This window comes from Heptranchias perlo, chromosome 25 (assembly GCF_035084215.1).
Source record: "Heptranchias perlo isolate sHepPer1 chromosome 25, sHepPer1.hap1, whole genome shotgun sequence".
Classification (NCBI taxonomy): Eukaryota; Metazoa; Chordata; class Chondrichthyes; order Hexanchiformes; family Hexanchidae; genus Heptranchias; species Heptranchias perlo.
In genome coordinates, this window is record NC_090349.1 from 14,217,622 (window position 1) to 14,245,505 (window position 27,884).

Consider the following 27,884-nt stretch of genomic DNA (forward strand, 5'->3'; position numbering starts at 1 on the left):
GCCATGGGATCTTTTACGTCCACCTGAGAGGGCAGGCGGGGTCTCGGTTTAACGTCTCATCCGAAAGAGATCTGACAGTGCAGCACTCCCTCAGTACCGCGTCAGTCTAGATTTTTGTGTTCATGTCTCTGGAGTGGGACATGAACCCATGACTTTTTGACTCAGAGGCAAGAGTGCTACCACTGAGCAACAGCTGCCTTGATAGTGAGTGTTGACAGACTATCTACTGTGAGGGAGCTTCATAGCTGAGCAGGAGACTGATCTCGCTTGATGACCAAGCGTGTGCTATTCCATTGGCTCCAAGTGAGGAAGGGTCCACATCAGGTCCCAGTTTTGGAATGGACATCTCTCGGGCTTTCCGTGGAGATCAAGGGGACAATTTTCTACAGGAGCGCACGTCGGTCGGGAGGTAGGTGGAGCACTCAAGCTGACTTCTCATTGGCTTCAGCGAGAGGCCCGAGCCATTTTCACAGTCAGGCCTCAATGAAATACTTTGGGCAAGCTTGCAGCGCTCAGCAGGCGTACACAGGCAGCTCACCACTAGGGGGCGCACGGTGCGGGGAATCCGGCCATTCCTTCATGGAGCTGAGCCGGACAGCGGGCACCGAAGGGGGAAGGAGCCAATTCGGCGGTGGGGTGGGGGAGGGGCATTGAGTGGCTGGCAGTGGGCCTCAAAATCATTGTAAAAAAAGCTTTTGGAGCTGCTTGCTGAGTGGCCTCGAGCGGTTCCTTTGAGCGCTGCTGGTTAGGCCGCTCAACACCTTATACCAATGGGTGGAGTGTGCGTGGGGTCCTAAAACACTGATTTAAATATTTTAATAAGACCTGTTACGGGTGGGAGTGCTAGCTGCCCATTTCCAGGCCCACTTGAAAATCGAGTTGGGCGGATCTTGGGCTATTCAATGAACCAGTTATCCGATAATACCAGGTAACCTTTGTTCCCACTTTCCTCTGCCCATGAATTTTCCACTCTCCACTTTTCAAAGTCACCTTCATTTTCATCCTTTTCAGAGAAGCCAGTCAGAACCATAGCATGCACCAGTGATTCGCAATACATCAGCCTTTCTGCCTTGTCTAGGTTGCTCAGAGAAACTCCAAATAGAAGCTCTCAGTTAAATATTTTGGGATCATTGATCCCCAGCTTGCTGCAAAATTGTTTCTCTTCAATTTTCACCTGCTCGCCGCCCCGATTTCCAGCGTGAATGGGGCAGGCAGCAGTTGAAAATCTGGCGACGTCATCAATGGGAGAGACTGAGGGACCCATTTGTGACGACCAACTCGGCTGACTAAGCAGGAACATGTAGAGACATTGGAGCAACATGGGGTGAGAGGAAATAGTGAGACCCAGTTTTTAAATACACAAAGAAAAGAGACACCCTCCCTGAACAAGGACTGCATCTCAACTAATCTCCAAAGATATATAAAAACAAGGAAGCTTGGGAATTAACAGAAATTGTTTCTGAAGCAAAGGCTTATAGAGATTAAAGCTCCAATAAGTGATCAGTTCAGTTCAATTGGGAGGGGAGTAGAATGGGCCTGGACCTTGGTCCACTCCAAATTAATAAGGTTCGGGTGATAATAACTAATACAGAAAGCATGGGATCCTAGATGTGTTGTAGCAGCTATGCTTTTCATTTCACTTCCACCAACACCCTCCCCGCCTTGAATTCTCTCCCTTCCTCTTCTAAAGGTGTTTACCTCACCCAAGCAGCCATTCTTCACATATAAGCACAGGACCTCCAACCAACACTATACACCAGATACATCGACGACATTTTCTTCCTATGGACCCACGGCGAAGAATCACTGAAGAGACTACACGATAACATCAACAAGTTCCATCCCACCATCAAGCTCACCATGGACTACTCCTCAGAATCGGTTTCTTTCTTGGACACACAAATCTCCATCAAAGACGGGCACCTCAGCACCTCACTCTACCGCAAGCCCACGGACAACCTCACGATGCTCCACTTTTCCAGCTTCCACCCCAACCACGTCAAAGAGGCCATCCCCTATGGACAGGCCCTACGAATACACAGGGTCTGCTCAGACGAGGAGGAACGCGATGGACACCTACAGACGCTGAAAGACGCCCTCGTAAGAACGGGATATGACGCTCGACTTGTCGATCGACAGTTCCGACGGGCCACAGCGAAGAATGGCATAGACCTCCTCAGAAGACAAACACGGGACGCAACCAACAGAGTACCCTTCGTCGTCCAGTACTTCCCTGGAGCGGAGAAACTACACCATGTTCTCCGCAGCCTTCAACATGTCATCGATGACGACGAACACCTCGCTAAGGCCATCCCCACGCCTCCACTGCTCGCCTTTAAACAGCCACCCAACCTCAAACAGACCATCGTTCGCAGCAAGTTACCCAGTTTTCCCCAGTCGGGGAACACTTTAGCAGTCAAGGACATTCAGCCACCGATCTTCGGGTAAGCGTTCTCCAAGGCGGCCTTCGAGACACACGACAACGCAAAATCGTCGAGCAGAAGTTGATAGCCAAGTTCCGCACCCATGAGGACGGCCTCAACCGGGATCTTGGGTTCATGTCACGCTACACGTAACCCCACCAGCAAAAAGGGGGAAAAAATGTATATGTTTTTTAAAATTCTCTCTCTCTCTCTCTGCCATTTTGAGTTTCTTTCTGCCTGCCTGTGTAAAAGACACAATGTATATCGAGTGTACTGGGACGTGCTGTTCTCCGTGACTGGCCTGTTTGAATAACAACGACACCTTTTGATTGGTGTGATGCTGTCCCAACATCGTATAAGATATGCGATTTGAGAACCTTTTCATTCAATCATCTGACGAAGGAGATAATCTCCGAAAGCTTGTGATTTTAAAATAAATTTGTTGGACTATAACCTGGTGTTGTAAGATTCCTTACATTTGTCCACCCCAGTCCATCACCGGCATCTCCACATATAAGCATAGATACTGAATACTGGCAGGCAATTCCAACATGGAGTGCACCAAACCTGAGTCCAATCTCTCTTCACCTAACATCTGCACTTCCAGCAGGAGTCAATAGACAGCGATTAGCAGCAGGAATGCTGGCTGACTCCCTTCCGTCACCCTTCACCAGCCCAGGCTGCTATGACTACTGGTAGCTCTTCTACCATTGGTCCAGTTGAGATCAGCTAAGCCAACACATACTGAACACAAATGACACAGAATGAGCCCTGGGCCTTCCTGCTCTGTGGGGCTCAGTACCACAGGAGGCAGTGCATTTACCAACTAAGCCATTAGGGGAGCTAGCCATGCTTTTCAAAGGAAGAATTCAGTTGATTAAACTGGGATCAAGTGAGTCAATGTACTGTTTTGTCATTAAAAGGGTAATTAAACAATAAATTATCCAAGTGAATATTTGCATCAACAGAATGCTTCTAACAGCCAATAATGAAAATGAACTGTGTAAAACACAAGATGCTGGTGGAGACATTCACCTGGGGAAATGTTCAGATGCTGATTTTATAGACATTTCTTTATTTTCATGTTTTATTTTATTGTTGCTGTTTTGGGGTTGCTGAGAACATTTTATGCATAATCAAAAGTGCAACAATTTGTCCCCACATGCATTATTTATTAATTTGTGATATTAAGTGGCAGTATGTTTGGGAGAATTATTGTTCATATGAAGGGAATTGAAAAATCTGCAACAAAATTCAGCAGTAAAATATTAATTGCCGTGTTAGATAGTGTTTTACAATTAATGTATTCATTTTACGTGTCAAAAATCATCAGGAGCAGCTAATTTAAAAAAAAAATTTGCATTTCAATTTCCTTTTTTGTGTCTGGACTCTGTGAGCAGGCAGTCACAGTTGTGAAGGATGCTGAAGACAGTACTACAATCTGGCTGGACTAGGGTCATCTACGGTTCACTAGTTTGCATAGTCCTTGAGCCTTAGATATCTGGTTTAATAAAGAAAAAAGAAAGACTTGCATTTATATAGCGCCTTTCATGACCTCAGAATGTCCCAATGCGCTTTACAGCCTATGAAGTACTTTTAAAGTGTAGTCAGTTGTAATATAGAAAACGCAGCAGCCAATTTGCGCACAGTAAGATCCCACAAACAGCAACAAAATAAATGACCAGATAATCTGCTTTAGTGATGTTGACTGAAGGGTAAATATTGGCCAGGACACTGGGGAGAACTCCCCTGCTCTTCTTTGAAATAGTGCCATGGGATCTTTTATGTCCACCTGAGAGGGCAGACAGGGCCTTGGTTTAATGTCTCATCCAAAAGATGGCACCCCTGACAGTGCAGTACTCCCTCACTACTGCACTGAAGTGTCAGCCTAGATTATGTGCTGAAGTCTCTGGAATGGGACTTAAACCCATAATCTTCTAACTCAAGAGGCAAGAATACTACCACTGAGCGACGGCTGACACCTGAATATGTAATGCATATATAATGCAATCTAATGTAATACAGCCTGAGATAGAACATTTCTGCAAAGCCACTCCATACTCTTGTAGTTATAATATTGTCACTGTTATACAGCCAACTCCCACCTCACTATAAGGCTCTTAGTTATAAGACTGTCTCTGTTATTCCCTACCTTCTTCATCAGGCTGTTTATTATAACACTGGTTCTTTTACATCTTGTCCTCATTGTAAGTCTGTCAGATATTTCAGCATGTCTCCTTTAGCTCCAGTTTATAATGTTGTGGGGCCTGTTTCCCAGGAGTTGGGTGGAAAGGTAATTTGTGCGTGTTTCAGACACTTGGAGAACAAAAAAAACCAAAACGAACATTTTCAGCTAAGTCTCCCAACGAAAAGGCATTGAGACTGATAATGTGATCTCTGTTGCCTGCAGCACTGCTGTATGTCGGACGCTGGATCTCTTCATCACAGGAAGTGGGATCTCTGCATTATGGGGTGCTGAGGCCTGGGAGCAATGAAGCTCCAAGTTGGATCTTTGATTAAACTGAACACCTTTTTAAATATTCTGGTAAAGAGTTATCGGGACTTCCTGGATTTTGAATATCTGAACCTGCAAATTTTTTAAAAAGGAACTGCCAGTCATGTTTAAGCTTGAATTTTTCTTCTCTCTAGCTTATAATCAATGAAATTTGCAATACTTATCAAAATGAGCTTGGTACTGGGATCTGAACTGCAGTTATTTTCTAAATTGCTTAAGCACTATGACTATATTTTAAAAGAACCGAGTTTGTGGCTTGCCACATATAAAGGGGCACAGGGCCAACACATTGATATGACGACATTACACAATGCCCAGGAACAATATGAGTGTGACTGTACATTTCTAAAAATGCCGTGCATTCTCCATCTGTGACAGGGCATGAGTTTACAGTGAAGCATGGTTAAAATTCTTTCCATCCCAACCATGTTAAAATTACACTACATCTTAGCACACCTTTTTTGGGAATTTTGCACAGCCAAGCAAATTTCTACCTCGCCTGCTACTTTCTATGGGGTGGGGGGGAGAGGAATTGGTCCCTATCGTACCCGATTTCTGAGCGAAAAATAGAAGCGGGGGGAACAATTTCTGGCCATGATTTCCCGTCCTTGGATCCCACTGGAAGTGCGTTGGCTGCCAATTTGGCAACTAGTGACTTCTATATGCCCGGGGCGTCCATCTAAAACAGGCGTTAGGCCCCTTGAATACGCTAATCAGGGGTCGACTGACTGTTTTAGGACCCCGATGCCAAATTTAGCAAGAACTTGGTGGAGCATGAGCCACTCAGTTTTTCTCAGATGTACAGCGGCCTAATCAGCGGTCCTTAAAGGGACCATAGCTGTCCATCGAAAAACAGGTCTTTTTTTTTGTTGCTTACCTTAATATGGAGCCAGCAGGAACATTCCTGTTCCCCTCTGTCTGTCTCCACGGCAATACTGCAGACTGCTGTCAGTCCATGCATCACCTGTTCTCCCCCTCCCCCTCCTGAACTTAACTGGTTATTTTAAAAGCTTACGTTCAAAAATTGTTGCATTCAAATAAACATAGGGTAGAAATTTCATAGTGGTAGAAATACAAAAATGGACATCTGCCAGATTTCTATTTTCCATAAGACAGTAATTAGGTGGAGAATGTATCAACCGATGCTCAGTTTGGGTTCCGCCAGGACCACTCGGCTCCAGATCTCATTACAGCCTTGGTCCAAATATGGACAAAAGAGCTGAATTCCAGAGGTGAGGTAAGAGTGACTGCCCTTGATATCAAGGCAGCATTTGACCGAGTGTGGCACCAAGGAGCTCTAGAAAAATTGAAGTCAATGGGAATCAGGGGGAAATCTCTCCAGTGGCTGGAGTCATACCCAGCACAAAGGAAGATGGTCGTGGTTGTTGGAGGCCAATCATCTCAGCCCCAGGACATTGCTGCAGGAGTTCCTCAGGGCAGTGTCCTAGGCCCAACCATCTTCAGCTGCTTCATCAATGACCTTCCCTCCATCATAAGGTCAGAAATGGGGATGTTTGCTGATGATTGCACAGTGTTCAATTCCATTCACAACCCCTCAAATAATGAAGCAGTCCGTGCCCCCATGCAGCAAGACCTGGACAACATCCAGGCTTGGGTTGATAAGTGGCAAGTAACATTTGCGCCAGACAAGTGTCAGGCAATGACCATCTCCAACAAGAGAGAATCTAACCACCTCCCTTTGACATTCAACGGCATTACCATCGCTGAATTCCCCACCATCAACATCCTGTGGGTCACCATTGACCAGAAACTGAACTGGACCAGCCACATAAATGCTGTGGCTACGAGAGCAGGTCAGAGGCGGCGAGTGACTCACCTCCTGACTGTCCAAAAGCCTTTCCACCATCTACAAGGCACAAGTCAGGAGTGTGATGGAATACTCTCCACTTGCCTGGATGAGTGAAGCTCCAACAACACTCAAGAAGCTCGACACCATCCAGGACAAAGCAGCCTGCTTGATTGGCACCCCATCCACCACCCTAAACATTCACTCCCTTCACCACCGGCGCACAGTGGCTGCAGTGTGTACCATCCACAGGATGCACTGCAGCAACTCGCTAAGGCTTCTTTGACAGCACCTCCCAAACCCACGACCTCTACCACCTAGAAGGACAAGGGCAGCAGGCACATGGGAACAACACCACCTGCACATTCCCCTTCAAGTCACACACCGTCCCGACTTGGAAATATATCGCCGTTCCTTCATCGTCGCTGGGTCAAAATCCTGGAACTCCCTTCCTAACAGCAGTGTGGGAGAACCGTCACCACACGGACTGCAGCGGTTCAAGAAGGCGGCTCACCACCACCTTCTCAAGGGCAATTAGGGATGGGCAATAAATGCTGGCCTTGCCAGTGATGCCCACATCCCATGAACGAATAAAAATTAGTTGTAAAGTAACTCCTCAGTGTCTGTCATACACCCGTTCTCATCAGAACACTCAGTTATTATGCAGTAGCTTCCATTTAAGCAAGGATGTGAAAAGCAGGATGTCCACTTTATACAGAGGACCTCCTGAGAACTGATTTCTTTCGATGTATGTTCCAAATGCATTGGCCAAATCTGACCCATGCAATTAGCCAGGACCAGTGCTGTTTTTGCTAGGTGCAGAACTAAACCTCAATCCAAGGAAGCTGCTTGGATTTTCCATTCCTGCCTTCTCGGCCTTTCCAGAAAACATTTTTGATAGCTGAAGCCTTGTTCTCTTGGTAAGATGTTGTGATTTGTTGGCGGGACAGTCGAGTCTCATGGATGAATGAAACGTCAGCTGACTGAAATACCAGCAAGCTGGGGAGATCAGTAATTCTGGTAGGTGTGTAAACACGACAGTTAAGTATGACTTCTGTTAGGCAGGTGCACCGGTTAATCCGGATCAACTGGCTTCCACTGAGGTGTCTCGATTGTACTGTAATTTTATAGGGGGTTCCCAGTTACAGAATCTCTATTTTACCCTCGGTCTTGTTATAAGCTTCTGAGTAATAGTGGTGTCCTGATTGCACCTCACCCTCATCATCAGACTCAGTTACAACACTATCTCTATTACTTTACTCATTAAACTGGCTCTGTTACACTCTCATTATAAAGCTCTCAGTTGCCGCACTAATGTGTTACAAAATAACTTACCTTCATTACCTTCATTATCTGGCTTTTGTAACATTGTCTCTCTTACACAAGTCACACTCATTGTAAGGCTCTCCGATCGAACACCGTCTCTCTTACACATCCCACCCTCTGTATATAAGGGAAATAAAACATTGAGGAATGAAAAAAATAAATAGAAATAGTGAGTGCTGGGGGATGAAGAGTTACAGGAATAAATAGCACATCCTGAAGCTTCTTTTGTTGAAGAAAGCAATCCGTTGTTGTTAAAGGTCCTTTTAATCATGAACCCTCCACCCATGCCAGAAAAAAACTGTTGATAAACATTGACTGTCCTCCATATAATGGATGTCGCAAAGGGAATTCTTCTCTGTATTCTGTGATACCTATTCAGAGTGGGCATTTTGAAGTGCTTTTCTCAGTCATTGAACTGGACCTAAAGCTTTTAATCTCATATTTCAATTCTCTGCAATTTGGGCTCAATCTATTTGTACGATGCAAGTACTTATTAAACATAGGAATGTTCTCATCAGTTGCACAAACATAAAAGTAGGGTTGAATTTGCACAGTGCAACATTAGTAATGAATGTAAAATTCCTCTTCCCACTATTTTAGCATGAACCCCTTTGTTAAAATGGTACACAAGGAATTTTGTGCTGTTTTTAGGATTCTAAAGGGACTAGATAATGTGGACCGTGACAAGCCGTTTCACCTCGTCCAGAACAGTAGATCCAGAGGACACGGCCTGCGTTTGAAGGGGGGTAAATTCAAAACTTAATCTGCAGAAGCATTGGCCCCAATATTTACGGGGAGCTTGTGCTTGCAGCCGGGTAACTCGGAAATCCCGGGAAGGCGGAGGTCCTGCCGAATTTAATGGCAGGACCTCATTAGCATTTTTTAACTCCGTTTCCCACCTGGCAGCTGGCCAGGTTGAGAGGTTGGCCAGCTGCCGAGCGGGAAAGCCAGCGGTAGAAGCCTACAGCCGGGGAGTGCTGGTGATGGACCCCGGCAATTGGAGAGGATTGGGGCATAGTGGTGGGGGGGGTTTTGGAGCGCGACAGTGAGAAGGGTGGGAGAGATCGCGGGGAGGGTGAGATCGCGGGGAGGGAGAGATCGCGGGGAGGTCGGCTGAGCGCGGGGAGGTCGGCTGAGCGCGGGGAGGTCGGCTGAGCGCGGGGAGGGAGAGAGCACGGGGAGGGAGAGAGCGCGAGGAGAGTTTGCCGAGATCGTGGGGAGAGTTGGGAGAGATCATGGGGAGGGAGAGGTCGCGGGGAGGGTTTGTCGAGCGCGGGGAGGGAGAGATCGCGGGGAGGGAGAGATTGCGGGGAGGGAGAACCAGAAGATTCACTCCTGCTCCTCCTGGCCCACAAGCAGTGCTGGAGAAGCACTTTCCCACTGGATCCGACATCTCTGGCCTCTCTTGAGTTTCCCGAGCCCCGGGAAACCTGGCTAGCAGCCATTAAATTCAAATGACTCCCAAAATCTGAGGAACAGAGTCTCATTTAAATATTATAATCACTGACCCGCCTCTCCAGAGTGGGTTACTCGGACGCCCCCAGACCCGATGCAGTTAAACTGGAAGTAGGCGCAATCGCAACATGTCGGGGTCGGGTTTCAAATTTTTACCGATTTAACACCCCCCCCCCGACCCTCTCCCGCCCGTCATGCGGTGTTAAAATTCTCCCCATTATTTCAGTGAGCGAGTGGTTAATCTATGGAACAGACTCCCTCGGTTGATGGTGGAAGCAAATCAAATGCAAATTAGATAGATTTCTATTTTGGGATACAATATCTGAATAATTAGAGACATGACGTGTGGTAAGTGTAGCAGGCTTGGGAGGAACAGGTAACTTTGGACCTATGGTTCCCAAAGCTCTCCCCCACTGGGGTTTCCTCACATCATGTCTGGGTCTGTTGTAGACTAATTAATAGAGATTAATTACTATCATTAGTCAACAACTCCATTATCCTTGTATCATGTGACTACCAAGATGGTAGAAGGTGAACAAGATGGGCCTTGGTCTTTTTTCATCTAGCAATTCCTATGTTTGTGCAGAGGCATTAACATACTCATTACTAATATCGCAGAATGCAAATTCAACCCAATATATACAGAGAGAAAGAAAAAACACAAATATCGTTAATTGGAAATAAGGAACAGGTACAGGTGCAAACTGTGGTACTGCTACGTTCCCTTCGGGCTCTTTTAAATGCAATCTGATTTTATTCACTGATGGCTAAAGATTTAGCTTTGCTGCTAAACTCTGAAAATATTAAAAGAATACTGTTTATTTCACCTGAGTCAGAAAGACAGTGTTGCTTGCTGAGATCATTGAGACAGTGCCCAAAAGGACTAGAGGGCAGATGTGTGTCAAACATCACAGTTCAGCTGAAGCTACATGCTGGCTGTTTTAGTGATGGACAATTTGCTCGAACATCACTGCCAGTACACTCTTAGCTATGGAAACTGTATAAAATCTTCTCCCTGGGCTGGGGAAGGTTCCTTTTCTGATCATTATCCAGTGACTCCTGGTGGAAAGTGCAAGTGTGTGGACGTGGGTGAGGACAGGACTGAGCTGGGCTGTGATACCCCCCCAAGATTGACACGTGAAGTGTCAGGGGGCCACCAACGCCCATGGAACTGTACCCCAGTGTGAGTCTGCACTTTGAGGAAAGGAAGGAGAACACATGGGAAAAAGAAAGAACGTGCATTTATTGGGTCTTTCATGTTCCCGGGATATCCCAAAATGCATCACAGCTAATGAATAACATTTAAAGTGTAATCATTGTTATTTTGTGGGCAAGTGTAGCAGCCAATTTGTACACAGCAAGGTCCCACAAATAGCAAATGAGGTGAATGACCAGTTAATCTTTTTGATGGTGTTGGTTGAGGGATAAATGTTGGTCAGGACACAGAGGCGGTGATATTAGATGGCGCGATACGGATGATAGCGAATCGGCAGCTCGTTTTACACTTTGACCGATTTTCTTTTCGTGTAAAACGGGCTGCCAGTTCGCTATCGCCCGTTTTGCGCTACTTTCCGAGATGAATTTCGCCCCCAGAGACAACTCCCTGCTCTTCTTTAAAAAAAGTGCAAATGGGATCTTTTATATTCACCCAAAACAACCAAACAGGGCAAACAAAAGCTCCCCTCTAAGTGCTTGGGAACACTCAATAATGTTTCCCGAAGTGAGTTGATATCAAGGAGGAAGAAATTTTTTACTGAATTTTTAAAAAAAAACAGCTCGGATATTATTCTTGGAAAGAATCACTTTCCTTCAGTTTCCCTTTAGCGTCGTAAAGGCGTTGGATGATTCCAGCGCGGATTTCTTCATTTGTAGTTCACTGGAAATAATGTTAGCTGCAAATTTTCAATGACTATGAATGCAGCCAAGCAGCCGCACATATCCTCCCCCTCTAGGCCTTTTATAATAGCTCCCTGCCATGATAGACAACGTCTATTGTATAGTCAATTAAATAAAGATACCATCAGGGAAAAGGGAATACAATTGTAATTTCTGTGCTTGCATGCGCTTAAATGGAACAATTAAAGTATTTGTTTGGCATGAAGTTAGCTGACTACTGAATTTTTAGAAATTTGGGACAGTATCTCATCTCCTGATGCAGGGAAACCAGATAATGACTCTTTGGGGGCTCTAAGTATTCCTCAAAGTGCTGCTCCACTGGCATTAATATGGTGACGAGAGATGAGCAGAGCTAAGTGAAGCAACTGGTTAAAGCAGTGGGAAACACGTTAGTATTTGCCCCAGGGAGGGCAGAAAAGGACCTCTTTCAATGATACCTGTTAACAGCTGCAATTGGATCAAATTCCGATGACCTCAGCTTAGTTGACATCAGCCGCTGACCCAAAGAGGTAAAAATAGCTTTAAAAAGCTTTGAAAATCACAACTTCTTCATTGACCCTGCCTTTTACTCTATTAACCCTAATCAGTGGTGTCTACATCTGGGCTTTGGCTCTCCACCTGGGTTACTCAATTAAACAAATACCAGTTTGCTTTGAATTCAACACCAATTTTGCAGTGTCTGTGTGTGAAGCTCAGAATTAAAGGGGACAGTCATTGATGCAGGGTGATTTCTTTCGGCAGGTTGCGTTTCTGGAATAGCCATGTTTGGAGCTAACCACCATTTTGTGCAGCAGCAGAGGCCCTAACTGTAGCCCTTCATCTTTGAGGAGTACAGTAGAGTAGTGGTTATGTTACTGGGACTAGTAATCCAGCGTCCTGGGCTAATTAATCCAGTATGCGTGTTCAAATCCCATCACAGCAGATTAGAAATCTGAATTCAATCACAGCGGGTTAGTGTGCTGACGTGTTACCCCGTGGAATGGGAGAACTTGGTTGATTGTCAGTTTCACCCGTGGTCAGTTTCCAACCTCAGCCGGAACTGTTGGGGATTTGGTGAGAGTCAGAGCTTGGGAAAGTTTCTCCATTGCATATTAAAGCTAACATTAATGAACAAAGAAAATATACCCAAAGAGGGCATTCTTTAAAGAAATGTTTTAGTGAACTTTTACACTCAATAAGGCATGGGCATTAACTCTAGAGAATGGAACACTCAAGCACTCAACAATATCAAGCATTTGAAGTATAGCACATTTAGATTCAAAGAATCATACAGCACAGAAGGAGGTCATTCGGCCCATCGTGCCTGTGCTGACTCTTTGAAAGAGCTATCCAATTAGTCCCACTCCCCCGCTCTTTCCCCATAGCCATGCAATTTTTTTTCCTTTTCAATTATTTATCCAATTCCCTTTTGAAAGTTACTATTGAATCAGCTTCCACCACCCTTTCATAGTAAGATTCCCTCTGCTCTGCTCCATACCACACCCTACTGCACCAATGTGACATTTCCATTTCCTAAACTAGCCAGCTTTGTGGCCTTTCTGATTGAGATTGTCAATGTAATAATGCGTATTAGGGGCAGCTTTGTGCCATGGCCCTTATTAAGATTCAGGCTACTTCCCAATGCTCTTTATTCATGTTCTCCACAATAGCTAGCTTCCACAAGTAAGCCTGTGTTCTCTTTGAACTGAGATATGACCTTGTGCACAAAATATCTGGGATAATGGGCTATGAAGAAAACAATGGATCCTTTTACCTTTGGGTTATACACTAGAAATAGTACCGATGTCACCATCTGCTCCTGGGGCTAGGATTTTCACATGTTCATAGTTAACAACGGTCAAAAATCTACTGGTCTCTTTGAACTTGCAGAAAAACACACACTTACAGACCATGTAACAGGCTAAAAACTGTACAACAGATTTATTTGAAGTAAGATTATACAGAAGTCAAAATAGATCAGCAGATTAGATGGTGATACATTACTAAACTTTCACTGATATTTCAATATGTTTTTAATCATAGAATCACAGAAAATTTACAGCACAGAAGGAGGCAATTCGGCCCATTGTGTCCGCGCCAGCTGAGAAACGAGCCACCCAGTCTAATCCCACTTTCCCGCATTTGGTCTCTAGCCCTGTAGGTTATGGCTCTTCAGGTGCACATCCAGGCACTTTTTAAAGGAGTTGAGGGTTTCTGCCTCTACCACCCTCTCAGGCAGTGAATTCCAGACCCTCATCACGCTCTGGGTGAAAAGAAATGTCCTCATTTCCGCTCTAATCCTTCTACCAATCACTTTAAATCTATGCCCCCTGGTTATTGACCCCTCCACTAAGGGAAATAGGTCCTTCCTATCCACTCTAGGTCCCTCATAATTTTGTACACGTCAATCAAATCACCCCTCAGCCTTTTCCGGTCCAAGGAAAACAACCCCAGCCTATCCAATCTGTCATCATAGCTAAAATTCTCCAGTCCTGGCAACATCCTCGTAAATCTCCTCTGCACCCTCTCTAGTGCAATTTTTAAAATCCAACCTAAATAATTTCCAGCTTCTTAGCATCGTTTTATCAGTACTTTTATTAGAAAAAGTATAACGATGGGCTCTTCAGACTCCATGGAGTTCTAACTGACTGCTAGCAACATGGTGCTAAACAGCAGAATCACATGAACTGTTGAGCTGACCAAAGGCCGCAGTATGTATGTGTGAGCACACAGATGTCAATCAAATCAGAGATAATAATGGACTTTCAGAGATGACAGCTGTCTGTCCTAGCAGCATACTGCCTGCTGAGACAGTGATCACAATGACTTTACCTCACCTCACTTGCATTCCTCAACAGCTGTGTGATAGAAATTCTGCCGTGAGACATATATTATTCTGCAAAGGATACCTAGCTTGGTTAGTAGAGTTCAAAGAGCTACTGGGGCTGGTCAAACCAGGTGATGCAACTTCATATTCCAAGTTTCCTATAGGGAGTGGCTGGCCTGTGGTTTAATTAAGATTCTATTTACTATGTTATACGAAGACACTTATGATCTGAAACAGGTTGGAATCTCAGGTCCATCACAGCTTTATGGCCATAGGAACTAATGAAAGAAAGAATGAACCTGCATTTCAGTAGCACCTTACATGACCTCTGGACATCGCAAAGCGCTTTACAGCCAATGAAGTACTTTTTGAAGTGTAGTCACTGTTGTAATGCAGGAAACACGGCAGACAATTTGCATACAGCAAGATCCCACAAACAGCAATCTGATAATGACCAGATAATCTGCTTTAGTGATGTTGGCTGAGGGTTAAATATTAGCCAGGATATCGGGGAGAACTCCCTGCTTACTAAACTCATACAGCTTAAACTCACTTTGTGTAGGCAAGAAAGTAGACCCATGGGGGTAGATTTTGACTTTCTGTGATGGTGTAAAACAGGTGATAGTTTTACATCTCTCCTGATTTGCATTTCCATTGATGTCAATACTAGTGCAGCAAAAAATACTGAATGGTGAGGACGGGGGGAAGTGAGCTGAGCAGTTGCTATCACAGCAATTTAGAACTGATGGTGGTTTGACCCTGACCAGTGCTGCAAATTCCGTATAATGAGCGTCAGTGCTGGCTCTGGCAGTACCAGGCAGTGTTTCACTGTGTGAGATTGTCTCTTGAGTCAGTGCAGAGAAAACATAATAGACATCACTCGATCTTCACCGCTCCTGCAGTCTCTACAGCGTGTCATTTCTCACAAGTATTTATAATTGGGCTCTAGAGTTTTAAGGAAACAGCAGTCGAAAAGGAATCCGCAATGTTTGTTCAGGTCGTGTCACAATTTTAAACAAGTGAAGTCTTCACAATGTAAATTCTAATCAGTTTGTGTATTTAGGCTAAATTGGTCCCAGTGCTCACAACCACCTTATTTTCTAGTTACATTTTCCCTCAGTTTTTCCTTTGTTATTGAACAACCTAGATGAAGGGAATAAGGCTCATAGGACCTAATGCACCATCAAGATGGAAAAAGAGTAGGACAGGAGACAAGGTAAATCACAAAATAATGCGTAGGTGATATTATGATGGGTTTTAAAAGACTCCAGATTTTAGGAGAAAGGGAGGATTGTGCGAGATGAGGCATTCTACCGTTTTGAGTTCCTAAGAAAGAGTGAGTTAAGCATTGGAGCTGGTGCAGTCAGCCTAGGGAGGAGGATCAGAGTGTAGGATTGGGTATGAGGAGTGAAGGTATTTTCAACAGAAGCTGTGGGGTTGAGATGGAAAGAAAGATTGGAGGGCAGAGGGAAGAGGAATTGTTTATCAGATGATAAGATTGTTCCCTTCATTACATTTCCAACACCACTAATCATTCCCTCACTTAAGGGTGTGGGAGAATGAGCTGGCCTCAGATATCTACTTTATACTAAACTATAATAAGGTGGTTTCTAGGTGTGCCAGAGTGCCTGAGGATGACTAATCCTCTGATTTCACCTCCCTCCTGGCGACAAAGCACCCGGCAAATCAGATATTGGGATGTATTAAAAGGTCAGTATTGAGCCGAAACAGTGAGGTAATCCTGCCACTTTACAAATCATTGGTGCGACTGCACTTAGAATACTGTTGTTTCTGGGATTCTAAAGGGACCACAAAATGTAGACCATGTCAAGCTATTTCACGTTGTCCAGAACAGTAGAACCAGAGGACACGGCCTGAGCTCGTAGGGGGGTAAATTCAAAACTGATCTGCGGAAACAATATTTCAGAGAGCGAGTGGTCAATCTATGGAACAGGCTCCCTGGAGAGATGGCGGAAGCAGTTAGTGTTGATTCATTCAAAAGCAAATTAGATAGATTTCTTTCAGAAAATAATATTTTGGGATACGGTATATGAGTAATTTGAGACATGACGTATGGTAAGTGTAGCAGGCTTGGGAGGAACAGATGACTGGACATATGGTTCCCAAAGCTCTCCAACATGGGATTTTCCTCGCCTCATTTCTGGGTCTGTTGTAGACTAATTGGTAGAGATTGATTGCTATGATTAGTTAACAACTCCATTATCATTGTATCATGCAACTACCAGGATGGTAGAAGGCCAACTAGGTGGATCGTGGTCTTTTTTCGTCTAGCATTCCTATGTTCCTCCACTCAGTGCCTCCCTCTGGTGGTTTGGCTGAATACATATCTTGGTTTAATGAGTTTGTGATGTCTGGCAAGATAATTAATTTGCAAGGCTTTTGGTTTTCACAGAAAATGGATTGAATTGCAGAATGCAGTTCCAAAAAATGCTGGTAAAAATGTTGGGACCCCTTGTAAGAAAAATGGAATTGTGTTATTCAGTCACTGTAGAACAGTTGCCATGCTCATTTATCAACACAAGGTAAATGTTGCGTGTCATCTACAGCTGCCAAGGAAGCAAACTCTTCTCCAACAAGGATCTATCACGGCAGCTTATGATGCACACTTGCAGGAACTGAGCTTGGCTGCAGTCTCTCCTCCCTAAAATATATTAGAGATGGAGAAGAAAGGTTGTTTGACTGGGCGGTTGGAGGCAGGAGGTTCTGTGATATCCCAACTCCAGCCCTTTCAGTAAATGCAGTAAGTACTCAGCAGGCTTTTAAAGCGAAAAGGCAGGTTAACGTTTCTGTTGTAGATCCTTTGTCAGGACTGATGGTTCTGACAAAGAGACTTATTAACGTAGGTACAGCACAGGAGGAGCCTGTGCTGGTTCTTTGAAAGAGCTGTCCAATTAGTCCCATTCCCCTGCTCTTTCCTCATAGCTGTGTAAATTTTTTCCCTTCAATTTCCCAATTCCCTTTTGAAAGTTACTATTGAATCTGCTTCCACCGCCCTTTCAGACCGTGAATTCCAGATCATAACAACTCGCTGCGTAAAAAAATGTTTCCTCATGTCGCCTCTGGCTCTTTTGCTGATCACCTTAAATCTGAGTTCTCTGGTTACCAATGCTTCTGCCACTGGAAACAGTTTCTCCTTATTTACTCTATCAAAACCGTTCATGATTTTGAACACCTCTATCAAATCTCCCCTTAACCTTCTCTGATCTAAGGAGAACAACTTCACCTGAATTTATAGAATCATAGAAGAATCATAGAAATTTATGGCACAGAAGGAAGCCATTCGGCCCATCATGTCTGTGCCGGCCGAAAAAGAGCGATCCAGCCTAATCCCACTTTCCAGCTCTTGGTCCGTAGCCTTGTAGGTTACGGCACTTCAAGATAGACTCTTAGAAATTTACACAGAATCATAGAAATTTAAATAGTTAATCTTTTAATAGTTTATTTTTAATACTTAAATGTTAATCTTTTTCTAGATGCTGATGTTCTGCTGTATATTTGTGGCATTTTCTGTCAGGATGCGGAGTGAGTTCTGACGAACGATTATGCCTGAAATATTAGGCCTCTTTTTTTCTTTTCTTTTCGGTCCTGACAGACCTGTTGTGTATTTCTGGCATTTTCTATGTTTGTTAACTGTTGGGCCTTTATTCATTTGATAAAATGGGGGAGCCAGATAGACGGGTGCCTTGCAGAGGAAAATCGGGCGGGGGGACCACGTCCTGATGCAATTTTATCTGATTGTTAGGGAATAAATTCATAGATTACACTCATGGCCCAACAAGTACATTGTCTGTATCAATTACTGCAGAATGTGATTATCAGTAAAATAACATGATCATAGGGAAGATAAAAAGATTGTCCTAGTCTTAGTTGAGTTTGCCCAAAGGCTATGCACAGTGTTTCTTAAATATTACCTGAGTTCTAATCCACAGGGGCTTATTTAAAGGGAAATGTAATCATTTAACAAAATGTATTTTTGCTTCCACAATGGTTTATAGTAAATGCACCGTGTGGTTTAGAACTGATTCATAAAGAACAAGAATTACATAGAATGTACAGAAACAGGCCATTCGGCCCAACTGGTCCCTGCTGATGCTTGTGCTCCACACTAGCCTTCTCCCACCCCTCTTCATCCAACCCTATCAGCATAACCTTCTATTCCTTTCTCCCTCATGTTTTTATTTAGCTTCCCCTTAAATGCATCTGTGCGATTTGCCTCAACTACTCTGCGTAGTAGCAAGTTCCACAAGATGTCAGGTTCGATGCCTGGCTTGTTCCGAATTAACTGGTCTTAGCCAAAGAGGCAGTAGTGACGCTCAAAGTGACCTTAATGTCTCTGGGCTTGGGAGGGAGAAAAGAAAATCAGCCAGTGCTCCTGCTCCTGATTCTATCCAGTGACTCTTGTTAGTGGGGTGAGGGCTGTGGTGTCTTCTGTGGGAAAATAGCCTTATAGGGTATGGTTTCACAGACACTGGTCACCATCTTTTAACTTGCCCAAGTGGCCATCCTTCATATTGAGCCAAGCAGACTATTCGACTGTAGGTGGCATCATAGCTGAACCCAATCCTGTGCTCCCAATATCCTCACACACAAATGTCCTTTCACCAGGGGTCACTTAATAACAATTCAGGAGCAGGAACCCTGGCTGATTTTTCCCTTCCCTAATCTAGGGACGTTAAGGCCAATTGTAGAACACCTACAAACCATCTCAGCACAGACCAACGATTGAACTGGAGACCTTCCTCCGTTCTCCTGGGTAGTGAGAGGAAAAGTGACCAGGCTTCCCACTCCTGACCCTTGCTGGAAATACATGTGTGTGGATATTGGGGGAAAACTGGAACGGGTTTGGTTGTGATTTCCCCCTATTTCCAATAGCCTGTTTACATTCACCGTCTTGTTTCACACATGGAAATGGCTACTTGGGCAAGGTACTGAAAGGTGACCAACACCTCTGACCCATACTCCAACAAGAGGGAGTCATATCCCGGAGAGGCTACGAGGGGAAAGAAAGGCAAAGAGACAAAAAGCATTGACGCTAGAATTATAACCCTATCTGTACTTTGACTTCTCTACAGAGAGGATCCATGGAGGTCAGCAAAGTTGATAAAGTGCTACATGCAACAGCACAATATCCCACAGCGTGAAGTCGTGGACACAACCGGCTTAAACCAGTCTCACTTGTCGCAACATCTGAATAAGGGGACGCCAATGAAAAATCAGAAACGGGCTGCTCTCTACACCTGGTACGTCCGGAAACAGAGAGAAATCGTCCAGCGTAAGTATCATTCCTTCTGATATCTCGGCACTTGGCTGCATCTCCAGGCACTGTCTTGAATTTTGTATTAACATAACAGTTTAAAATTTGTGATAATTTACTTTCAAAAGTAATTTACTTCTGTTTTTATCACTCTGAAAAAAAATGAGATCCATGTTTTTTTTCTCATTTTCTCTTTTTAAAAAAATCCCTTTTCCCCCCATGTCATGCATCACTCCCTGACTGATATGGCAGGCAATGATCTCCTCCCAGGCTTCTTCCAACACTGCGTGGAACTGGCTGTTAGAAGGTGCTGGTGTGTCCTGAGGTGACCAGCTCTCTGACTTTCCTTACCTCCCTTTGGAACAGCACAAAGCCACCACTCATGGCCTCTCCTGGCAACCTGGCCGAGATAGGGCACTTGTGTGTGAATGGAGCAAAATTGTAGTACTTTTAGGTACTGCGTTCCCGGTACTTTTCTCTTCACATACAAGCTGCTCCTCTCCTTATTCCACTCTTTCCTTTTCAGTTTTTAGGCTGTACTTCAGTCATCAGCAGATACTTTGGGTTGAACTTTCAGGCTTCCCGCCTGGCGGAAATGGGGCAGTAGCGCCCCGAGAATGGTGGGCAATGTCCTACCGCCCTGTTGCTGCCGTCGCTGTGGCTGCGGCATTGTTCCCCCAGGCCTACTGCTGGGCGGCCAGGGCAGGCCCGAGTGATAGTTCCGTTTAAAATGCGAATTGGGGTCCTATGACATACATAGAACCCTGACTGCCATTTTCAGACTGAACTGGGCGGAGCGTGTGACGTACACACATCGACCAGGATCAGCTGGCGGTCCGGCCTAAGGGTATCCGAAAGATATTTTATTTCTTTGGGTCTGGAAGTGCAGGAGTGCTCCTCCAGGCTCCACAAAACCAGCTTCGTTATAAGATCCGACAATATAAAGTAGGTGTGATTGAATTGCAGTCTCCAGTGGTGCTCACTGGGCTGTTTGAGGTGCCTCACAGCACACTGTTTAAAAGTGAACACAGCTTCCTATATAATCTGTTTAACTCCTTGCCTTTGGAATTTTCATTCCTTATTGGGCGCCCTACCTCTGTCACGCACCTCTCCGCCATGATGGATTCGATACCTGGAGAAGGGCTGATGAGTTTTGTCAATTCTCATCCTGGCTATGACAATGCAAGGGACTGAAGCTAGTGCATGCCAATCAGCAAAATGCAAATAAATCTCTCACTAGCTAGTCAAGATTCCCAACAGCAGTGAAATATTGTCTAACGCACCCCAGAATTCACTTCTTACTTGTCAGTCTTGTTTAGATTGGGACTGCCTTCATTGGTGGAAAATTAAACTTGCCAGCGATGAGTTATAACTACACCAACCTCCGCAGTGTTGCACCTGTGAGGCCTGGAACTATGCCTGCAGCAAGATTGAGAACAAACTTCATTGCGTATTGAATCATAGAAAGTTTACAGCACGGAAGGAGGCCATTTGGCCCATCGAGTCCATGCTGGCTCTATGCACGAGCAATCCAGCTAGTCCCACTCCCCTGCCCTATCCCCGTAGGCCTGCACATTTTATCCAGTATACAGAACTCAGAGATTATGGCACACTGCAAAAATGTCAAGAGTTTAATATTCAAACTGAAATTATTACTTTAATATTAAATACTTGCAGTAAAATTGATTGAACATAACGGGTTGTAATGAACTCAAATACAGTAATTCTCCACTTTTGGTGAACTCATGTATAATGAAGTTCTGCTAACAGTGGAGGAAATGTTAGTGTCCCAATTCATTTACTAAGGGGCTGCTACATGTTCATGGATAATGGCTGTAGCACAATTAGGGAATACCAATGATAAAAATGCAAGAGCAAAGATCAAATGGTTTATTGTCTGAAAACTGACATTAGATTATAGTATTGAACTTGCTCTCAGGTAACAGTTACACACAGGATATGTGTGAATATATGTAGTGTTTGTCCATATACTTTATCTCCTCTACATGCGATGATGTTCAGAAAGATATTAGTCTTTAGCCTGGTACTCGCAGCTTTTTACTGTATGTTAAAAGTCATTTTCAGATTTTGAGCAAGATAAATTTTAATGCCTTTTGATGCAACATAGAATCTACAGGCCATTCGGCCTGTAGATTCTATGTTGCATCAAAAGGCCCAACAGGTCCATGCCGGTGTTTATGCCCACACGAGCCTCCTCTCAACTCTACTTCATCTAACCCTATCAGCATATCCTTCTATTACTTTCTCCCTCATGTACTTATCTAGCTTCCCCTTAAATGCATCTATGCTAGTCGCCTCAACTACTCCTTGTGGTAGCAAGTTCCACATTCTAACCATTCTCTGGGTAAAGAAGTTTCTCCTGAATTTCTTATTGGATTTATTAGTGATTATCTTATATTTATGACCTTTAGTTTTGGACTCCCCCACAAGCAGAAACATCTTCTCTACGTCTACCCTTTCATAATTTTAAAGTCCTCTATTAAGTCACCCCTCAGCCTTCTATTTTCTAGAGAAAAGAGCTCCAGTCTTTCCTAATAGTTATAACCTACAACATATGCGAAATCCTAACAAAATCAAAATATTGTGCATATTATAACGGAATAATGCTCCTCTCATAGTGAAATGTGGCTTTTTATAAAAAATAGTCTGAGCATGGATTAATAATGTAATGTTTAACCATAATGAAACTTGCTCTATGTAATAAATGGACACTGATACTTCCAGTTAGAAAGCACCTGATCATTGCTTCCACTTACTGAAATCTCTTAATTACACCTTCTAAATGGATCAGCTAACCGGAGCAACCTCAGGTCTCTTAGTTTGATACATGGAATCAGTTTAAGGTCAGACTCACATCCCTGAAGCAGAGAATGCAGCCCTCGCCCCTCACGTGGCACCTGTACCTACTTTAAGTAAATATCCTCGTGACCCATAACAGGAACCTGTCCAAATGAACCCAAACCAGCTCAACGTGGGTTGGCACCTGTTCAGATTTCAGTCCAGTGTCGTTCCCTGGTCTTGCGATCATCGCAAAGCAATGCTCTGTCAGAAATACTACAAAAAATGCAAATCGCAGTGAAGCACTGAACATTTGCAGCAAACGACCATATTCAATCACCAATGTGTTTTTTCAGAGTGGATAATGCAAGAAAGTCCTATCAGATTAATCTCAATGGTGAACCTATAGATTCACAGCTCTCCCCTTCAGCTAGCAATGTTATATTGTGGAATTCACACTTGTATACCTCATAACTGAACTGTAACCTGGGGGTAGATCTTCATCACAAGATGGTTGTGGGATTGAATTCCAAAGGTGGCCAGGCCCTTACAACCATCAGCTACAGTTCTGGTGAGTCTCACTGCCTTTTGATCAGGAGGCCGTATGGAGAGAGTTGGAAAACTCAATATTGCTCACTTTAGCTTAATGCAAATGCACTTCTGCTTAGCTGATGCTGAAATCTTGATGTAAACTCCAAAATATTTTATGATTATATAATTAGGCAGAGAGAAATCCAGCTGTATAAAAAGCAAACAGCTCTAGTGCCAGTTGACAGTGAAGCCTGCTTGACCCATGAAATGGCCTCAGCACTTGGCGTTGCGTGTGGGGATCTCAAGTAAGCAGACTGTCACTGTAACACTACTTGTTAAAATGTACATAGGAATCTCTCAGTCATAAAGCAGGTGGAGATGATCTATGCCCAGTAGCACTAAAAGGGGCTCATAGAGAATCAGCATCCCACATTACACCATGCACAATTTTCTTTTCCATTGACTTGAAATGGGATGCTGATTCCCCATGAGCCCGTTTCCTGCTACTGGCGTAGGCCAATTTCACTCCCAAGATGTCTTCTGTTAGAACGTGCCCCTGAGTATAAAATACTTTGCTTTCGAAGATGGCTTCCGGCCATTTACTTTTAAACTATATGTGCATCGTCCGCAGCCTAATCACAACAGATACCCATGCAGCATTATGTGGTGCTATTATTTTGTTAGGACCAGGTTCATGCCCATGAATACCATACATGGTAAGTTCTGGATATTGACCGTCCCATCAGAGGGATGGGCCAGACTAACGTTCTTGCAGGAAAAGATGGAAGGCAGTTACAAATTGTGCTTCTATTATGAATTCTCTAATGTGAGCAAAACGAGTCAGGTCTAAACTGAGCACAGGTTGTCTTTCACAGGCAGATACGCAGGATTATTATTGCATTTAGTCCGAGGTGAAAACTCCAGAAAGTAAAAGTGTGATGGTTATGGTATGCTGCGGTTTTAAAGTACTTGTTCTTTGAGCCTTTGATCATACAAATTCCTTTTTTTGAACTTAAGCAGGTTTATCTACCCTTTCTCGTTGCAGAGTTCAGCCAACCAACACAGAAGACAGGACAAAATGTGGCAGAAAACAGACAGCAGCTGTTTCTCTTTGCAGAGTTCAACAATCCAGCCCAGGGAGCTCCAGGGGAAGAACCTGTCGAAGAGCCAGCCAACAAGAAGATGAGGAGAAACAGGTTCAAATGGGGGCCTGCATCGCAGCAAATTTTATTTCAGGCTTACGAGAGGCAGAAGAACCCAAGCAAGGACGAACGAGAAGCGTTGGTTGAAGAGTGTAACAGGTGAGCTATCCAACAGGGTGAAAGCCTTTACAAAGTGGGCAAACCAGAGACATGGGACCAACTAGTCTCCGATTGAAAAATCAATTGGCTCCAGGTTCAGATTATTTGAATGATTCTGAATCTGCAAATCCGCAGATGGTAAAATGTAGGGCCAGAGTTTACTGTCAAAATGACGGTGAGGCTAATGGCGCTCACCGCTACTCCTGCGCAAATCGCACAGTAACTTCAGGCAAGGGCTGATGCGTGGTTAAACGCAAAAATCCGGAGGTTGCTGTCCGAGTTGCATCCTCCGCCGATAGCTTCTCGAAAACAGCATCTCGCTGTTTGACTCACCATTGAAATGCAATGAACGACGTGAAGTTCCTGTACTTGGATGTAGATACAAACTAAACTCGCCACAGGAAGTCAGGGCTTGTCCATTTCATTCTAACTACCTTTTTAACAGCGTGATAAGCTAATTACTGCCAAACAACATCTCTGGAACTGAAAATGAACTTTTACAAGTGTGGAGTCTCATTCGTTCAGCTTTTAATTGTTGTTAGAGATGTATTTTTATTTTTTCTTTCTCTCTCTTAATCCAATCTTTCTTTCCCTCTCTTTATTTCACCTACTGTACCTGATTTGACATTGAATTCACCATTCTAACTTACACTTCCTGGTTCAGACTGCGTTGTTCATTAACGATTCTTCAAACTGATTGGTTAAGGAGACACACAGTTGCTTGCCCTGTTCACTCAGGTCCCGGATGCCCTGTAGAGGGCACTGCGCTGTTTCCATCTCCCACTTACAGCAACTTCCAGTGCAAAAGATCATGGAAATAAAATGGGCAAGGGCAAGTCTAACAAACGGCGCCATTCGTTCGTTGGCTACAGTAAATTCTGGCCCGTTATCTTTAGTGCTAAGCCCCTATTCAGCTCAGAGAGTATTTTGCACGTTGAAACTTTCAGAGAACTTTGTTTCATTGCAATCCGAAGATGAAATGATCAGAAGTGGCAACTGTACCGATGTCTCAGTATGGTACTGAACAATGCAGATTCGAAACGTCCCAGGTTTGAGCCCTGATCTGTGCTGGGATATCTGACTTCAGCCCAGGTGGTGGTAGAGGTGCTACAATTGGCCTTAGCACCTCTGAGCTAGTGAGGTGGTGCTGGTGGTGGTGGGAGGGGGCGGGGGGATCAGCCAGGTTCCCACTCTTGATTGACATAGGTTGAGGACAGTGTTCGACTCGCCCTTGACATCCTTCATCAAACATGAAGAAAGACCATTTGGGTGTGGTGCAAAAGGCTGCTAGTGCATGTGCAACTGAACCCATTACTACTCCCATTAGGAGAGATGGGGAGAAAGATGGAGGAATTACATAGGAACAAAGGAACAAGAGTAAGCCACTCATCCCATCAAGCCTGCTGTACTATTTTTTTAGCCACAGTAACTCACTGTCTTTAATCCCAATTCCCCACCCTATCTCCATCTTCCTTGATATCCTTGCTTCCCAACAAAGTATCGAAACACCTTTTAAACACCTTCAATTGATTCTGCATCAGTGGCCTTCTAGGACAGTACCTTCCACATTCTCACAACCCTCTCTGTCAACTTTTTCCCCCTTGATTCTCTTTTAAGCAGCTTAATTTAAATGTTAATGATGTCCCCTTATTGTAGATTCCTTACTGGAGGGAAGAGTTTTTCCCTATCTACCCTCCTTCATATTTAAACAAACCAATCAAATTACTTGTAACCTCCTCATCTCCAGAGAGTACAACCTAAGTTTACCCAGTGTCTGGAAATAAGTCCCTTTATTTTAGCTATCATCCTGTGAATCATTGCTGTCCAAGGCTAGAATATCCTAACTCAGGTGCAGTGCCCAAAACTGTACCCATTACACCAGATAAGGTCTGTCTAGCATTGTGTATAATTGTAGCACTACTTCAAGTACACTGTGAATAACCAAAATACTTTGATGGGCTGTCTGGTGGTGCTCTGTGTTTGGATAATAATGAACAGGGTGGTAGATTGTGGGTTTGTATCCATGGTTCCCACATGGCTGTATCCATTCTAGGCCTGGGGCTTCAAGGGGGATGCATCAGACGAAGGACAGGTGTCTTACCATCGGAAAGGAGTGGAATCAAATGGTTACTCAACCTGGCTGCTCTTGTACACCTCCCTGTAATCCATTATAGAATGGCATCAGCAGGAGCCGATCTGTTACTTGCCTGTCCTTCCAGCCAAAGAATAGTACATGGTGCAGGCACACCTAACAGAGGTGGGGTGGGGGGGTGGGAACCGAAGTATTTTGCAGCCAATCAACAAGCACGATTGGCTGCAAAGTGACATCACCATTAATGGAGTGAATATTGACACCACGGTGTCAGGTGTCAGCCAATGAGTTGGAGGCGGGGGCAGGACTTGTGGTTTAAATTTACAGTGTCTCTGAACTCATGACCGAAACTACAGCAAACAGAGTCCCCCGAGTATAGCAGGATTATTTCTGCAGTGCAGGATAGTTACATAACACAAATTATGTGCGTAAAATCAATCCCAGTCACTTACAGCAGTGCGGTCTCCAGGCCTGACTGACGGGAGAATTACCCAAACATCTCTATTCTGGCCGGGACCTGTGGTGTCACTAGACGCAGCCCACAATGAATCCAGGTGCCAAAGATGGTACCTGCTTGGTCTGACCATGGCTCTTTTGCCCACCACAGCTTTTTACTTCCTTGACTGTGTGGAACATGAGGACTGAATAGGCATCAAGGTAGCAAAGGGGTGCAGACTCATTCTGAATGGGTCATCAGAACTAATCAATGAACCAGGTTCCACCAAAGACATTCAAATGACACCAAGAATTGTCTTGCTCATCAAATCTCATAGATTTATTCAACGGCAGCAAAGTATTTTCAGTCCATATTTTTTTCTAACCAGTCACACCGCAATTCTGTTGAGCCTCAGATTTTTTTTTTATTTGTCATCTTGCTCCTGGCATTAAGCCCCCAATATTATTCCTCAATCACTGCCAACAGAAAGAGACTGACTCACTGAATAACAGGTCCCATTATTGTTTATGGAGGATAAACGAGGCCTGCCAGTGGGGTTTGGTCTTTCTATCGCAAGTGAAGCTGACCACTTAAACCCAGCAATATTGCCTTGATGACTTACTAGTTTGAGTGTGTGTGCGGAGTGCAAGGGGAGAGTAAAAGGACTGGTTTTGTGAAACTGCGTCGTTTGGTGGGGAGGGGGGTGGAGAAGCCAGATTTTTGTTTGAACTGGCGCCAATCAAGTCACGAGCTACTGATTCTCTAAATAGCTGCTTCCAGCATAGGAGAGAGGATTGGTTGAGGGAATGGAATGAGATACATTTGCATTTATTTGCTTTTATTTCACCTTCAGGATGGCGGGTGGTCACAGATAAGCTTTAGCAATCTATTTTTCTTTGATCTGTGCTTTGTTGGCTGAGCTCAACTGAGTTGGCAATGGAACATTGAAATTGGCTTCAGTGTTCTGGACTAGGGGCAGGACAAAGCTAAGGTTTGGTGTTGATGTCCCACCTAATTGAATAGGCTGCTGACAATCATTGTTTGGATTCATATACGAAGAATGCTCACTTGGGAGAGATACCTGGAGGACTGCTGGCATTTGTAGAACTACATTGCAGTATGAGTCATTGCCTTCAGTGAGGTGAGGAAAACGCAGAGGGAAATTGCAACTGCCTGAGTTCGTGAGAAAGCCTATTTTCCTTTGAGGAAAATACATCCTTTT

The 27,884-nt window shown here is 44.2% G+C and overlaps 1 protein-coding gene across 4 annotated transcripts in view; it reads left to right on the top strand.

The window, feature by feature from the left end:
* The window catches only part of hnf1a (HNF1 homeobox a), a 184,462-nt gene that overhangs the window by 13,344 nt on the left and 143,234 nt on the right, over positions 1-27,884 (top strand). For all 4 annotated transcript variants that reach the window (XM_068005667.1, XM_068005668.1, XM_068005669.1 and 1 more), the window contains exons 2-3: positions 19,322-19,521; positions 23,879-24,134. In XM_068005667.1, coding sequence (XP_067861768.1) covers positions 19,322-19,521; positions 23,879-24,134 — 456 coding nt within the window. The remainder of the gene's footprint in view (positions 1-19,321; positions 19,522-23,878; positions 24,135-27,884) is intronic.